General features: G+C 36.2%; 1 protein-coding gene across 1 annotated transcript; it reads left to right on the top strand.

Annotated features, from left to right (window-relative positions):
• Nucleotides 1-8,413: 8,413 nt before the first annotated feature.
• On the top strand, nt 8,414-15,682 carry LOC123563231 (uncharacterized). Its single transcript, XM_045355920.2, has 5 exons — nt 8,414-8,583; nt 11,298-11,421; nt 12,170-12,337; nt 13,609-13,783; nt 14,650-15,682. The coding sequence occupies exons 1-5, from the start codon at nt 8,467-8,469 to the stop codon at nt 14,792-14,794; spliced, it is 729 nt and encodes a 242-aa protein (XP_045211855.2). The 5' UTR covers nt 8,414-8,466; the 3' UTR covers nt 14,795-15,682.
• Nucleotides 15,683-16,817: the final 1,135 nt, after the last annotated feature.

The following is a 16,817-nucleotide window of genomic DNA, read 5'->3' as shown; positions in this document are numbered from 1 at the left end:
AAAGTCTTTTGAGATAAAGCTTTGAAACTTTGTTTACCATCACCATTTCCAGTTTTAGGCAAGAGTACATAACTCCATCAACGAATTATGGCCCCTTTTAACTTACAAATCTTGGTTAAGTTTTTTGTACCAGTTTATATTTTGTGTAGTGTTTGACATTATGGCTTTGAAACTTTTATCACTTGTTTATTAAAACAGTCTCTATCTATAGTCAAGAGTACATAACTCTGTCTACTATTTCGGCTGAATTATTGGACTTGGAAATTGAGATATTGCTTTGATATTTTGCATACTTGTTTACCATCATGACCCCAGTCTGTAAAAAGGAGGAGGCAACTCTATCAAGCATGTTGACTGAATTATGGCCCCTTTTCGACTTAGAATATGCTTATTGTATTGTTAAAGTTTTACTCATAGCTTATATTATACTGTCAAGCACTGAGAATAGTCGAGCGCGCTGCCCACTGACAGTTCTTGTTTTTAGTTAAACTATTTTCCTAAACTATCAAAGCTATTGCTTTGAAACTTGCAGCACTTGTTCACCATCATAAGCTGACCCTGTACAGCAAGAAATATAATTCCATCCTGCTTTTTGTAAGAATTATGGCCCCTTATTGGACTTAGAAAATCAGATTTCCTGGTTAAGTTTTGTGTTTAGGTCAGCTTTTCTCCTAAACTATCAAAGCTATTGCTTTAAAACTTTCAACACTTGTTCACCATCATAAGCTGACCCTGTACAGCAAGAAACATAACTTCATCCTGCTTTTTGCAAGAACCTTCAAACTTCATAGCGTTATAGAATATACCGAGTAGATGACCCCTATTATTTTTGGGGTCACTCCATCGAAGGTCAAGGCCACAGAGGGCTGAACGTAGAAAACACTTTCCAATCAATTAATTGAGAACAACTTGACCCAGAATGTTTAAACTTATTAGGATGATTGGACATGCAGGGTAGATGACCACTACTGATTTTGGGGTCACTTGATCAAATGTCAAGGTTACAGGGGCCTGTAGATGGAAAACCGTTTCCATTTCATAACTTGAGAACCACCAGGCCCAAAATGTTGAAACTTAGTGGTATGATTGGACATTCCAAGTAGATGATCCCTTTTGCAGCCAACCATCAGTGTCTGGTCGCAAAGCCACTATGTTGGTTTTCTCGTGGCGCGGCTCAATTATCATTAATCAAACAGAAATGATATGGCAGTTGATTATGCTAAAGTATACTAATTGTATTCTAATTACGATTGGTAAGTGGTATACAATGTATATAATTGACGCTATATTTCAAATGGAATTTATGTAATAATTACATTAACTTTACAATTACTTTAATGATTACACTAATAAACATTTTCCATCGTTATAAATTTTCTGTCATTAAAAAGATAAATGTTCGGTAATTTAAAATCAGCAATACTGGTCTGCTGTCTTGTGAGAGAGATAGCGGATGTAGACCACTTACTGAGACAAGGAACAAGTAACTTTATAAGTTCAGCAGTTCACACTGCATAATGGCATTGTTGTGAAGTTCAAATGCAAGTCCACATATGTTTAATAATAAGTGGTGCTTGACATAGTTTACAATCAGTTTGGTTTCTTCAATAGGATGAATATTACTCTATGAATAGATTAGTTCCCTTTATGCTATTTTAATATCAACACTGTTCCATGGTGACAATAGCACACTGCCCATAGCTTTCGCAGATGCAGTGGTTCCAACGCAGCGGCGGTGGAGGAGGATTCGTCGCAGAAGCGGTGGGAAAATATGGCCGGGTAAATGTAATCGGTAAGTTTTCTAATGAGTTTTAACTTATTTTTCACCTTTAGCTGGAAACAACAAGTGAGACAGGAGTCCACGTATGTACTTTTCAAGTCACAAACATTTGTTCAGTGCAATTCCATGCCAATAATGTAAACACTTCTGTCAGTTTGACGAGGGGCTGCCGTTTTCTGTAGAATTTCAATTAAAGTTGAAGTATTCTGTATAAAACAGCCCCTGACTTCCTTTGCATTATAGCGTAAGTATGATACTATCAAACAACAACTATTTCCTCGTAATCGCTGAATTGTCAATGCAGGAATATAAATGATCTACCAAAAAAAAAAAAAAAAAAAAAAAAAAAAAAATAAAAAAAAAATAAAATAATTCCAACGCAGAGGCGGCGGGTACATTTTCAACGCATTACGGCGTGTCCGATTCCCTTAGTGACAATTTTGGTCTTTTTACTTATCTAAACTGCACTTTTTCCGGGATTTTGACTTGGGTTTGACCATTGCATCATTTTTACACATGACAGCAGTAAAACTCGATGTTTTCAGTTCATTTGCACTTCCTTTTCTTACTGTTGAAAACTAGATCTATACCAAGAGTAACCTATACACCATGTTTTTATAATAAAAATGCATGTATCATATTGCTTCATATTTTATGTTTATACGCATGTTCCAAAGTATATGAACAGCTCTCGTATGACGGAAAGACATTTCACGTAGATTTAAAACAGAAAGCTGTTATTACTGACTATTTTCATATAAGTAATTCGACCTCGGTTTTGAAATAGGTTGTGAAAAGTATTTTCAGTTATATAATACAAAATTGTTCAATGTATTAGGCCTATTTACAGTTAATAAGAATGTTGAAATTTTAGCGTTTCGGCAATCGTGTTAATGAAAAAAAGACCTTTAAGCGAAACGACTAGCAATTATCCATGGCTGCTCAAATTCTAAGTAAAATTAGTGTGCTACACGGCTACTAAACGCTAGCGCCACCACCAAATTGTGGTGATAAGGAAAAGAGCTATCGACATTTCCGTGGTGCAGCTATTGCCCGTTTCTACTTGTAAACACGTGAGTAAAATTTATATTTGATCTTATATTTTTACTGATAGAACTTTTTTCGAAAATCGGGGAATGTAGTTCCGTGTAACAACACTTTTACTAGAGGTTGGCTGTAATTTCATTAAAATATTATGCAAATTGTGGTGCCAGGAGCTTTTCTCCCGAATTTGACAGTGGCATATTTTCATATCGGCTAGTATTCGAACACCATTCCGATGATAAGACACACTGTAAAAACATACCTGCGCATGCAAATCGTGTAGAACTGAATAACACGTATTCCAGTACACCAAAGAATTACGAAAACACAGTTAAAAAGTTAAAACACGACTATTTTTGAAAATGGTGGCGCTATCACCCAAGTGGTGGCGCTATACAGTAGTGGTGGTGCTGTTGTATATGATTAGTGGCTGATACATTCAATTTTAAAATATGAAAATGTCTGACTGCAAGCCGCGGAAATTTCTACAATAATTGATGTTACCAACCTATCCCACACTACACCCAAATTACGTTACTCAACAAAATACATGTAGTAACCTGTACATGATCGCAAAATAATCTACATGTATATGGATTCAGATTGTGCATCTAAACTGTATTGATAAATCATATTTAATCGATTGGAATTGAAAATGTACTGTACTTTTTAGAAAGAATTGTGAAAGTATGGTCTTTTGTTTACAATGCATGCAAACGACGTAAAAATACAAAGGCAAGTAACTTTCAGAATCTAAATATAACAAATAAATTCTACACAAATCTTTGTTTGAAATAAAAGTATTGCTACTATTTTTCATGACCTGAATTTAAAGTACACTTACGTTTGTATTTAGGTAGACTATTTAAAGGTTAGAAAATAATTCTACATTAACATTTTAAACAAAGAAAATTTACTTTGACTACAAGAGTCCCAAGGGTCTGTGAGTATTTTGTTCTTTTTATTTTTTTGGATAGAGAATGTTTCATAAAGATAAATAAACTATGATCGTGTTTTTCTTTCTTTAATAACATGATTCCTTGCAGGAATATTATCAGTTAGAGAATGTTGGTGTTTGTTTTGTTCCGGATGCGTCAGCAGTTCGTATTACTGAATGCCGTAACAGCGCCACCACTACTGTATAGCGCCATCACTAGAGTTATAGCGCCACCACTTTTAAAAATCCTGGAATATTTCTTCAAAACCGAGATTCTATTATTCATGGTGTGTGCCTATATAGTTATTTATCATTTCTACACTATTTGCATGCGCAGGTATGTTCTTACAGTGTGTCCATTAATCGAAATGGTGTTCGAATACTGGCCGATATAAAAATGTGCGACTGTCAGATTCGGGAGAATAGCTCCCGACACCACAATTTGCATATTATTTTAATAAAATCACAGCCAACCGCTAGTTAAAGTGTTTGATACACGGAACTACATTCTCCGATTTTTGAAAAAAGTTCTATCAATAAAAATATAAGATAAAATATAAATTTTACTCACGTGTTTACATTTTCAAACGGGCGATAGCTGCACCACGGAAATGTCGATAGCTCTTTTCCTTATCACCACAATTTGGTGGTGGCGCTAGCGTTTAGTAGCCGTGTGTGCAAGCCCATGCTTAAAGTCTTAATTATTGCCGTGCTTACATTATTGATCGCGGCCTGGCCTGGAGGCCGCGATCATATTGAATAGCTGAAGTATATGCGCGCTGGGGAAAATATTTCATGATGGACCTGTGAATTCTTTACTTATGGTTGAAACAGGTCTCATAAGCGTAAATACGACTAGCTTCTACTGATTATAAAACATACCGTACGATTTGTTGTGAATTAACTGTTGTTGTACTTTTTGTAGTTCAACCGCCACCCTTGTTTAAGAGCAACATTTAAAAAACACGTTTTCTTCATCCTCAAGTAATAAGTAAGTAGACTCGCCCAGTGTGATCAATAACCCACAATTGACCGACCCCTCTGGTACAGTTTCAAGACGCATAATCTAACTCTATAGGCCCAACTATACTAAAGGAACCAGCGTGGGAGCCATCTGGTCTATTGCGTAATGGCTGCCAGGTAATTGAACACTAATTTTTCACTTGGCATGGCAACAGAGGTCTAAATTGAGGCTAGTTTCTGTTTAAATTTCATTGTGGATGTATTTTTGACATTTTGGTAGGAAAAATGGGAGAGCAGGTTGTATTTGGTGAAGTTAAGCTCAGTTTTAGTATGAGTAGTACTTCCAGGTCACAGCAGTGTGATTTTGATGTCAGTTTACAGTAAGCAAATGTGACCAGAGAAATCTCTCTTAGAAGATACGTGACCCCTACTTTTCTCTTCATTTTATATCAGTTTTATCATAACTCTTTATAATGAGGTAAGGATTTGTTCTCTGAAATGGGTCTAGCTATGTTTGGTAGTTCTTTGAAAAAGGTCAGTTTTATATAGAATATATAGGGAAAACTATTTAGGCTATTGTGACCTATACATAGAGCGCCTACTTCACCCGATTAACATTCGGAACATTTTCACGCGTTTCGGGCTTTATTGTATGTTTAACATGGGATTTTTGAACCGTCCAAAGATGTTGGAAATGTTTGTCTCATTGTTTATTTTTTTTTAAATAAAAATGTTACTGCATTCATTGTCTACCACTTTTTTCCACCCTTGCCTGAAAAAACAGTAATGAGTTTGTACACTGTTCAGACAATTGGCTCTATTGAAATTTAACCAAACACAAGTTTACCTGCATAAACAGAAAGCATGATATCTTAAACGTATGTCACTATACCTGTCCAGTACTGGACATTATGGTAAACGCTTCTTTCCTGCACAAATGACAATTTCGCAACTTTTGTCCGGTTTGTACAAATTTCTGGCCGCGATAAACCATTTGACTTGTTTACTTCATGCGAGTGTCCTGCTACTTATTATTTTCATACTGTCATACTATATTAGCTTTTTTTAAACTTTGTTTTCTTACCATCGTATTACAATGTTATATTCCATGTTCCTTAATGAGCATATTGTAAGATTTTGCCTAAATAAAATATCTTGTAAAAAGCTGTTCATCTGAATACACATAGCGATCGAATGTCCTTCATTCTGTTTATTTCTTGTCCTACAGTTTCATCAGTGACGAAAGCATACACAAGTTAATAAGCTCCCAGAGTAATGCATGGATACAAATTTTAAAGCAAAACTCATGCGGTAATTTTAAAGCAAAACTCATGCGGTAATCTCGGCGGTATATGACCAGTTTGTGTCGATTCGCCGTAAAACCCAACTCACTCACTCACTCACTCACTCATGCGTTAACATGTTTTAGAATACCAAATTCAATTTAGGCAACACCCAGTTCAAAACCCTGAAAACTTACCTGTTACACTGCACAGTATAATATTTAAATTGTTAACATATTAAACCAGTAAGCACGGGTCATAGTTGTCGTGTAATAACATATACTACCTTTAAACGTTGGGTTGGTATGGCTATCTGGTGTCAGAGTGATGCCCACTGCGTTGGAATCCTTTTATGGTCGATTATTTTATGTATCTTCATTAAAAGTTCCCCGATCACAAGGAAAATACTGTTGTTTGATAGTGTCATACTTACGTTATAATGCAAACGTAATCAGGAGTTGGTTTGTACAAATATTCAACCATTTTAATTGAAATTCTACAAAATCAGCCGTCCCTCATCAAACTGTACAGAAGTGTTTACATTAATGGCCAAGAACTGTTATGAATAAGTGTTTGTGGCTAGAAGAGTACATATGTGGGCTCCTGTCTCACTTGTTGCTAGACATGAAAAAAAAAAGTTAAACTCATCAGGAAACTTACCGATGACAGTGAAAAATACATTCACTCGGCTATATTTATCCACCGCTTCTGCGACGAATCCTCCACCGCCGCGGCGTTGGAATTACCGCATCTGCGGAAGCTATGGCCAGTGTGAATAGTGTATAGTAATTATTGCTTTTAGGCCTAAACAATTCTTTGTTTCCGGTAACATGCTAATAAAAATTAGGGTAGATAGGTTGGAATTTTTTTGAACTTTTTTTAGCTCATCTGTCACATACTGACAGGGTGGGCTTTTGTGATCGCATTTCGTCCTTCGTCCGTTTACAATTTCATGTGAACACGATAGAGACCACATTTTGCAAAAAGGGCGAAAATTTGCTATTTTGGCTTTTGCAGCAATATAGAGACTTCTTTTATAGTTTGATTTGATATAAACTTGCAAAATATCTTTAGCAAAAATATATCTTGGATTCCGTTAAGAATGCGTCAGAGTTACGGCCCCTGATTGACCCCTGAAAGAGCCAAAATTTGTTAATTTTAACCTTGTAAACACGATAGAAGTGACATTTTACATTCAATTTTAACCACATTTACACACAATTTGAGTCATAATAAGATCTCTTTTCGGTTTAAAAACCGGCTAGATTCCATCATAGGTTCTAGAGTTACTGCCCCTGAATGGGGCAGAATTTTCTATTTTGGCCCTTTCAGCCATATAGAGGTTTCATTTATGCTTTGACTTGAAACAAACTTGCTCATAATGTTTATCTTAATGATCTCTAGGATATGTTCGAAACTGGGTCATGTGCGGTCAAAAACTAGGTCACCAAGTCAAATCAAAGGAAAGCTTGTTAACACCCTAGATACCACATTTATGATCCTATCTTCATGAAACAGGGTCAGAATGTTTATCTTGATGATTCATAGGCTATGTTCGAAACTGGGTCATATGATGTCAAAACTAGGTCACCCGGTCAAATCAAAGGAAAAGCTAGCTAACACTCTTGAGGCCACATTTATGACCCTATCTTCATGAAACTTGGTCAGAATGTTTATCTTGATTTCCTATGCCAAGTTCGAAACTGGGTCGTGTGGGGTCAAAATCTAGGTCACCACTCAAATGAAAGGAAAAGCTTATTAACACTGTAGAGGCCACATTTATGACCCTATCTTCATGAAACTTGGTCAGAATGTTTATCTTAATGATTCCAAGGCCAAGTTTAACAGGTGAGCGATATAGGGTCATTATGACCCTCTCGTTTTTAATTAAATGGGAATTTTCGGAAATGATTTTTTTGGTCAAAAATGAATACAAATATAGGGATTATGCTTTTAGAGCACCAGTAAGTTGATTTCTAACATCACTGACCATGTTTAAAGCATAAAAAGTGCAGTTTTGAAAAAAAAAAATCTCCAAGGCCTTAAAAACGTTTAAGGTCGGTCCGAAAATACCGGAAACAAACAATTTATTTTTACGCCTTATCCAATAATACATATATGACTTTGAATCCAACTTTTTAACAGATAATGTATGAATCTAAATATATTGCGAATGAAAGGATTTTTTTTCAGTTTTGAATTGAAAGTAAAACAGAAAACGAGTTGGAAAAAAAAGATAATAATGGCCTCTTTTATCGTGACAAGTCGCAGTTCTGTTAGGAAGTGCATTTCATTGGTCAAAAGTTATTGATGTCATTTTCAATGAGGTCCTTAGTGGCACTTAAACAACAGACACGTAAACAATATAGCTAGAAGAAAAAAAACGCACACACACAAAAACAATTTGTACCATTGCTCACTCTAGCTCACTTCAAATCAGTCCCTTCTAAAGCGTAACAATGAACACAAGCGTGCTTATTTATTTTCTTGTGAGCTTGATTTTCATATCGGGTGTAAGTAATGAGGAGCCAATGTGCGGATCAGCCTGCGCTCCAAGATTTGAACACGACTATCAGGTAATCTAGTTCTCTTTTTTAGCTCGACTTTTCGAAGGATAGGTAGAGCTATTGGACTCACCTGTGCGTCGGCGTCGGCGTCGGCGTCCCGATTTGGTTAAGTGTTTGTATGTAAGCTGGCATCTCAGTAACCACGTGTGGGAATGGATTGAAACTTAACACACTTATTCACTGTGATAAACTGATTTACACTGCACAGGTGTCATAAGTCTGTTTGCTTTTTTACAAAATTATGCCCATAGCAGTTTTTGGTAAAATTGTTGTGTGTAAGCTGGTATCTGAGTACCCACTAATGGGATTGGATTGAAACTTCACACACTTACTCACTAGATAAACTGACTTACATTGAACAGGTTCCATAACTCTATTTTGCTTTTACCAAAATCATGTCCATTTTTCGACTTGGCAGTTTTGGGTTAAATTTTTGTATGTAAGCTGATATCTCAGTACCCACTGATGGGAATGGATTGAAACTTCACGCACTTATTCACTGTCACAGTGATGATCTGACATTCATTGCACATGGTTCATAACTCTACTTTGCATTTTAACAAAATTATACCCCTTTTAGACATATATGTTTTGGGATAGTTTTGTACGTAAGCTGTTAGCTCAGTACCCACTAATGGGAATGAATTGAAATTTCAGCTCTTGTTTTTTACAAATGTATATAATTTTTCCTTATTTTGTATGAATTTACAGAACATGTAATACATGTATTGGAAAAATCCCGAGTGATTTCAAGCCTAACCATTTTTTTATCTATATACATATAATATTAATGCAAACTATGTTTATTTTTTTAGGAAATATGCCCTCTTAGATGAAACTACGATATTTCAAATTTTCTAATAACTTTATATATCATGTATAACCTTTGTATCGATATATATTCTAGTGTTGTAATCCATTTCCTTTTGTCGGAATAAAATTTATATACAAAGTTATCAGTCCGTTTGCACATGTCCACCACACGTCCTATGTTGTCCAGACCTGTGCATTTTAGATGATTAAAAAAATGATGCCTAAATTTTATTAAATGTTAAAGTACATTCTATAGATTTCGTATCTAAGTAATATCACACTGCCATAGCTTTCGCAGATGCGGTGGTTCTAACGCCGCGGCGGTGGAGGATTCGTCGCAGAAGCGGTGGAAAAATATGGCCGGGTAAATGTAATCGGTAAGTTTTCTAATCAGTTTTAACTTATTTTTCACCTTTAGCTGGAAACAACAAGTGAGACAGGAGTCCACGTATGTACTTTTCAAGTCACAAACATTTGTTCAGTGCAATTCCATGCCAATAATGTAAACACTTCTGTACAGTTTGATGAGGGGCTGCCGTTTTCTGTAGAATTTCAATTGAAATTGAAGTATTCTGTATAAAACGGCCCCTGACTACCTTTGCATTATAGCGTAAGTATGATACTATCAAACAACAACTATTTCCTCGTAATCGCTGAATTGTCAATGCATGAATATTAAATGATCTACCAAAAAAATGATTCCAACGCAGAGGCTGCGGATACATTTGCAACGTATTACGGTGTGTCCGATTCCGTTAGTGACAATTTTGGCCTTTTTACTTATCTAAACTGCACTTTTCCCGGGATTTTGACTTGGGTTTGACCATTGCATCATTTTTACACATGACAGCAGTAAAACTCGATGTTTAGTTATAATTTTCAGTTCATTTGCACTTCCTTTTCTTACTGTTGAAAACTAGATCCATACCAAGTGTAACATGTTTTAGAATACCAAATTCAATTTAGGCAACACCCAGTTCAAACAAAACGATAGAGTAATATTCTAACTCACCCTGAAAACTTACTTGTTACTCTGCACAGTATAATATTTAAATTGTTAACATATTAAACCAGTAAGCACGGTTCATACAGCACAAACTATGGATAAGTTGTCGTGTAATAACATTATACTACCTTTAAACGTTGAGTTGGTATGGCTATCTGGTGTCAGAGTGATGTTATGGTCATAACCAAGTCAAATCCCGGGAAAAGTGCACTTTGATTAAGTTTAAATCCCAGAACCTGATATTAAAGGAATCAGACATACCGTAATGCGTTGCAATTGTATCCACCGCCAACTGCGTTAGAATCTTTTTATGGTCGATTATTTTATGTATCTTCATTAAAAGTTCCCCGATCACAAGGAAAATACTGTTGTTTGATAGTGTCACACTTACGTTATAATGCAAACGTAATCAGGAGTTGGTTTGTACAAATATTCAACCATTTTAATTGAAATTCTACAAAATCAGCTGTCCCTCATCAAACTGTACAGAAATGTTTACATTAATGGCCAAGAACTGTTATGAATAAGTGTTTGTGACTGGAAGAGTACATATGTGGGCTCCTGTCTCGCTTGTTGTTTCCAGCCAGACATGAAAAAAATAAGATAAACTCATCAGGAAACTTACCGATGACAGTGGAAATACATTCACTCGGCCATATTTATCCACCGCTTCTGCGACGAATCCTCCAGCGCCGCGGCGTTGGAATCAACGCACCTGCGAAAGCTATGGTCAGTGTGAATATGAACTTAATTCTTAATAAACCGACAAAGCAAAATAATAATGCAGGCTTCCTTTGAAGCAAGGCCGAATGTAAAAAATATTAAGATAATCACGGCTTTTACTGAAATTCACAGTCTAATAAATTGTCTTGCGGCACTAAAATAAACTTAATTTAAAATTAAGGTACTACAGAAAATTGCAGACCTGGAAGCAAAACAAACAAGTTTACAGGAGACTATCACCAGCCAACAAAACCAATTAACTTCGCAACAAAATGTGATCGAAAATCTGCAGCAAACACTGGCAGGTAGGTCAGTAGGTCTTCATACGGTTAGACGTATTATTTATATAACATTGTTATATACTGGGTACTTATTATATGCACTGAGGTAGATCTCATAAAACAGATTTGACACAAGTTTTGCTTAGTTACTGTGTTGAGTTTTAAGTCTCACCGACACAGTCTAGTTAGGTCATATCGCAATTTTCCAGCTTTAATGGTAGAGGAAGACCCCTGGTGTCAAATCCGGACTCCTTTTCAGCCGGTTGGAACCACCAGCAGACAGGCACCTGGACGGAACAACCAACCTTCCGCAAGTTAGCTGGATACTGAGCTTCCCCAGATAGTGTCCCGATTAAGACTCGAACCAACAGAGATAAAGAGCAAGTGACTCGTTGACAGCGACCTAAACCACCGACTATGGAGGTCCCAAGCTGCATGGTTTAATATATTTGCTATATATCAAGGCAGTTGCCGTCGTCAATTCTCCTCTGAGGTGCTGTCGACTATTCGTTTAAGCCATTTGTAAGACTTGAATGGAGAGGCTTTTTTCTGCTTAATTATTCAGTAAATAATCTGATTTAATACAAATATCTAAATAATCTAACTTTTTGCCGAGTTCCGAGACATAATGATACCATGCCAATATTCTTTTAACACAAGTGTGTTTTCTGAAACTACGAGAAATGCAGCAATGTCTTTTTCAATATTTGTTCACAATTATTGAAATGCCCATATTTACACGGGATGAACATGTGAAATTCTAATTGTACAGACAATAAAGCCTCTCAGTGGAGTGAATGGACTACTTGGGGTGACTGTTTCACGTCGTGCTCGGGAAACAATGGCGGACGAATTCAAACACGATCAAGAGAAGCAAATGTTGACGGAAGTAAAAAGTCTGAACAAGAAAGCCGTCCCTGCAATGCAGTTCAATTTAGAGGTGCGTATACCATATCCAAAAATTGAAATAAGCATTTCATGCAAATGGCTGAATCATACCAAAATTCTAGTAACTCTCAACGTATCGCGTTTTAAAGCATCAGTACTAGTTTTGTTTCAAATATTTCTTTATTATTACATAATCATTTCTATTTTTTTCTATTTAATTCAGTATTGTCAATCCTATTCAGGCTATTGAACATATATGGTATTTACATTATTTTATACGTGTAGATGCGTATGTAATAAAAAGGTTATTATCTTTGTATCGGGAAATATGCACTCGTTCTTCAGCGGAAGAATATTGCGCTCCTAAAGTGGTGAAGAACTCGTGCATATTTCCCGATATAAAGCTTATAATTTTAACCTATAATTATATACCTTTATCTTCCTACAAGTTTCTTGCATTTCTATTGGTCAATAGACGTCACGTAGAGACAGGATATATTCCATATCCTGCTAGTACATTTCAGATACGAATTTTGATTAAAGAAAAATGGCTGCCGCTTTGTTAATTTACAAAATATTTGATTATAACATGTAAGTAAAGGGTAGTCGGCAAGATAAAATCGTTACACAGCTTGTTGGTGACAGGATACGGGCTATACGCTGTCTCGAAAATCCATATCAGGCTCGAGCTTCTCTCTCGCCTGATATGGATTTCCTCGACAGCGTATATCCCGTATCCTGTCACCAACAAGCAATGTAACTAATAATATAAATTCTGTAAAAAAATCGGCTTGTATTTCACCATTAAATATGAACAGGCAGAAAAAAATCAGTATGGTACCTATTGATTTCCATATTGTACCTTCCGTATTGTATGCTGCCGGACTACTTTCATTAATATGCATGACCTGACACAGTTCTATAAATAGCGCACGTAAAAACTTCACTTAGTTCCATTTTAATATCGATAAACATTGAAGATTTCGTTCAATAACAAAACAACAAATAAAAAGGTAGAGGTATATAATATAAGGGTCATTATAACAGTGGCTAGATCTAGGATTTTGTATTTGGCTCTCGTGGATTTTGCAAGGTCGGATCACACTCGGCGCTTGAGCGCATCGTGAGATCCGATCTGGCAAAAATCCACTCGAGACGAATACAGCATCCCAGATCGAGCTACTGTTATAATAACCCTATTATATGTGCGCAATCTCTTCAAAATTTGTTATAAACTTTATGGCAAATTCTCCCATGTTGACATGAAATGACAAATAAAATGAAAAGGGGAAAAATAACACCTGCGGCATACATGTATTTCAGGTTGTGTTCAGACTTCAGGGAAGAACGATAATTTTGCAGTAGCTCATGACTACACTGACCAGATGGCCCAGTCCACGTGCACTGCTTTACTGACAGGCGTTAACCACGTGTTTGCGGTGAGGAGGCATTGCTCTACGTTGTCGTCAAGCTGTGAAACTGTGTGCAGCAACCTGGGGTAACCAAGTTTTGTAATTTACAAACAAGCCGCTGCCATATAACAATGTTTTGGTATTCTTGCTAATTCTATCACTTGTTTATTTTGTTACTGTTAACGCGTCGATAGTTTTTACTGTCCCAGTGATGTTTTATTTATTTGTTTATAATTTTTTATCAGTGACATCAGCTTTAGAATTTATCGAGGTTTAAATTCAAATGTCCTGTTACAAATGTGGTTGGAATTAGACTGGAACCATTGGTCCGATGGTAACACTGTCTGACTGCGAAACCAGGGTTCATAAGTTCCAGCCCCAGCTCCTCCAACTAAAAATTACTAACATTGTGATAAGAGTCTTTATACTTGGCACGCTAAAGAGCCGTGGAAGCCTTTGTCTGAAATGGGAGTGTCTTCTATATCTTGCACTGTCATTCACTTCAATTTCTTAAAGTCCTCTAGAGGAGTAACCCATATGGGTTACATGGTGGCGACTTTTAATAGATATGCTTCCACGCAAACAAGCAAGGGTTGGAATTATAGTGTCATAATGTGTTCTAGAGCGAAAACAACATAAATTTTCATTTAAACATGCAGTGAATGTTTGCATACAGTTAACATTACCCAATGTTGGTCCAGTACTTCAAACATTTGCAACTGTGACACCATGCATGTCGTTTTAAAATCTGTTACACACTGTAAAACAATTTGTAGTGGACTGCGAACTAATCTCTTGTTTCTGATGATATGTCGTGCAAGAAAAAAATCATCCATCTCTGTATATGTGCCGAATTTGCAGTCACTTTTCTTGGTTGCGTCATATGCTTGCATGCAAACAAGCTTCTTGCAGGATTGATTGATATATTCACCGTATATTCGTTTGTTTTCAGGAAGAAGTGTTTCAACGCTCTTCATGTGTACAATGTTAACGCATTGGCAAGGGACGCCAAAGGAACAGCCGGTCTCAAAATGTATAAGTACAACAGTTGTGGCGGCGGATGCGGACCAAATTTCTGTTGTTGTTCTGGACTTTAACTGAGACTAGTGATCTCTAGACAGCTTCAGTATCAGTCTTACATAACTGTGACTAATCAAATGTTTAGACATTTCCATTTTAAAGCGGCATGCCTCCAGATAGTTCGACAAAAAAAAAAAAAAAAAAAAAAAAAAAAAAAAAAAAAAAAAAAAATTTAGATGTCTTGAAATAAATGCTATATTTCTTAAGAAAGCTTTAAAAAACTTAATTACTGACAAATTTTATGTTAGGGAAACACATGAGAATTTGCTGTTTTTACTACTTTTTACGATGAAAATCGAAAAGCGTTTGTTACGCTTTTACTCCAGGTAATCTGTCCCGATTATAAATATCTATATTTTGAAGTCATTATTCACTACTTAAGCTATAGCGCTATTGGTTACGACGACGGAAAAATGTCTTTATTGCCGCGGCGGTCCGGGGTTCGATTTCCGACGCGGTCATCTTTTTTTCTTGATTTGGAATTTTTAAAATATTTCAGAAACAAAAATTCATATAGTCTAATGTTCATAGTATGATCAAAACTTCAATTTGAAAGAAAGATTATTTTTTAGCCAAATCTGGAGGCATGCTGCTTTAAAACGCATAGGTTTTTCCTATTAAATTTTATTTAAAATGTAAAGTAATTAAAGATGTGTCGTATACATTAGGCCCAATTTAGACCCATCACCATTTTCCTACGTTGGATTTAACAGTTTTGGTGATCGTTGAATTTTCAGGCAAATTATTTTTATCATTTTCTCTCGCGAAAAGACGCAGTATGAAAGTCTACAAATGCGAACTGATCCCATGCCGAAAGAACTAAGCAACGATTCTAAAGTGCGAATGTGGGTTTGTAGTTTCCATATCGACATGAATCACATTTGAGTAATTAAACTGGAAATTTTTGTTGTTTTCACTCTCATTTTACATTGTTTTGATAGATCTACTGCTGCATACATTTAACATTAAAAAATACAGACATAACCAGGGCTTTGATACTTTGATACTGCTCATACCCCTTGTTGAAAGCCAGTTGTTTATGCGTACGTCAAGGAAAACTGATCATACAGTTTGGCTTTAACAGTTATCTATAACAAGTCTAATTTATGGCTTATGGCGATTGGCTACCGTAGCAAACGGGCTCGCAACCATGGACTATTAGCATCCAATTGTAATCTTGCAAAATGTTGGCTGTGCTGCGGTGAGCTATATACATCGATACCAATGTTTCGATATTTCAGCTGAGATCAAAGCTCTCAACTGGAGTAGCATTAGACTGCCATATGACTTAATACCTCCAGGGGTCGTGGGTTCGAGCCCCACTGGGGTCACGACCATGACTTCTCATGACACCAGTACTGTTTTCTCCAGGAAGTGGACTCGAGTGAATGGCCTGTGTGAATAGTGTATACTGATTATTGCTTTTAGACCCAAAAAATTCTTTGTTTCAGGTAACATGCTAAAAAAATAGGGTAGGTAGGTCGGAATTGTTTTTGGACTCTTTTTTTGAGCTCATCTGTCACATACTGACAGGGTGAGCTTTTGTGATCGCATTTCGTCCGTCGTTCACAATTTCTTGTGAACACGATAGAGACTACATTTTGCAATCAATTTTAATCAAACTTGCATACAACTTGTATTGGCATAATATTTCGGTTCCTTTCGAAAATTGGCCAGATCTCATCATAGGTTACAGAGTTATGGCCCCTTAAAGGGCCAAAATTTGCTATTTTGGCTTGTGAACACAATAGAGACCATATTTTGCAATGGATTTCAATCAAACATGCACACAACTTGTATTGGCATAATACTAGTATCTCAGTTCCATTTGAAAACTGGCCAGATCCCATCATGGATTCCAGAGTTATGGCCCCTTAATGGGCCAAAATTTGCTATTTTGGCTTTTGCAGCAATAAAGAGACTTCATTTATAGTTTGATTTGATACAAACTTGCAAAATATCTTTAGCAACAATATATCTTGGATTCCATGATGAATCCGTCAGATCAAATAATAGATTTCAGAGTTACGGCCCCTGATT

This window comes from Mercenaria mercenaria, chromosome 2, assembly GCF_021730395.1.
Source record: "Mercenaria mercenaria strain notata chromosome 2, MADL_Memer_1, whole genome shotgun sequence".
NCBI classification, from domain to species: domain Eukaryota; kingdom Metazoa; phylum Mollusca; class Bivalvia; order Venerida; family Veneridae; genus Mercenaria; species Mercenaria mercenaria.
Note: the sequence above shows the minus strand (reverse complement) of the source record. Positions and strands in the feature narration are given on the sequence as shown.

Excerpts from the sequence above, each read along its gene's own strand:
- LOC123563231 (XM_045355920.2), top strand. The coding sequence starts at position 8,467 with ATGAACACAAGCGTGCTTATTTATTTTCTTGTGAGCTTGATTTTCATA. Across the intron at positions 12,338-13,608 it reads CAATGCAGTTCAATTTAGAG|GTTGTGTTCAGACTTCAGGG; the intron begins GTGCGTATACCA and ends CATGTATTTCAG. Across the intron at positions 13,784-14,649 it reads ACTGTGTGCAGCAACCTGGG|GAAGAAGTGTTTCAACGCTC; the intron begins GTAACCAAGTTT and ends GTTTGTTTTCAG.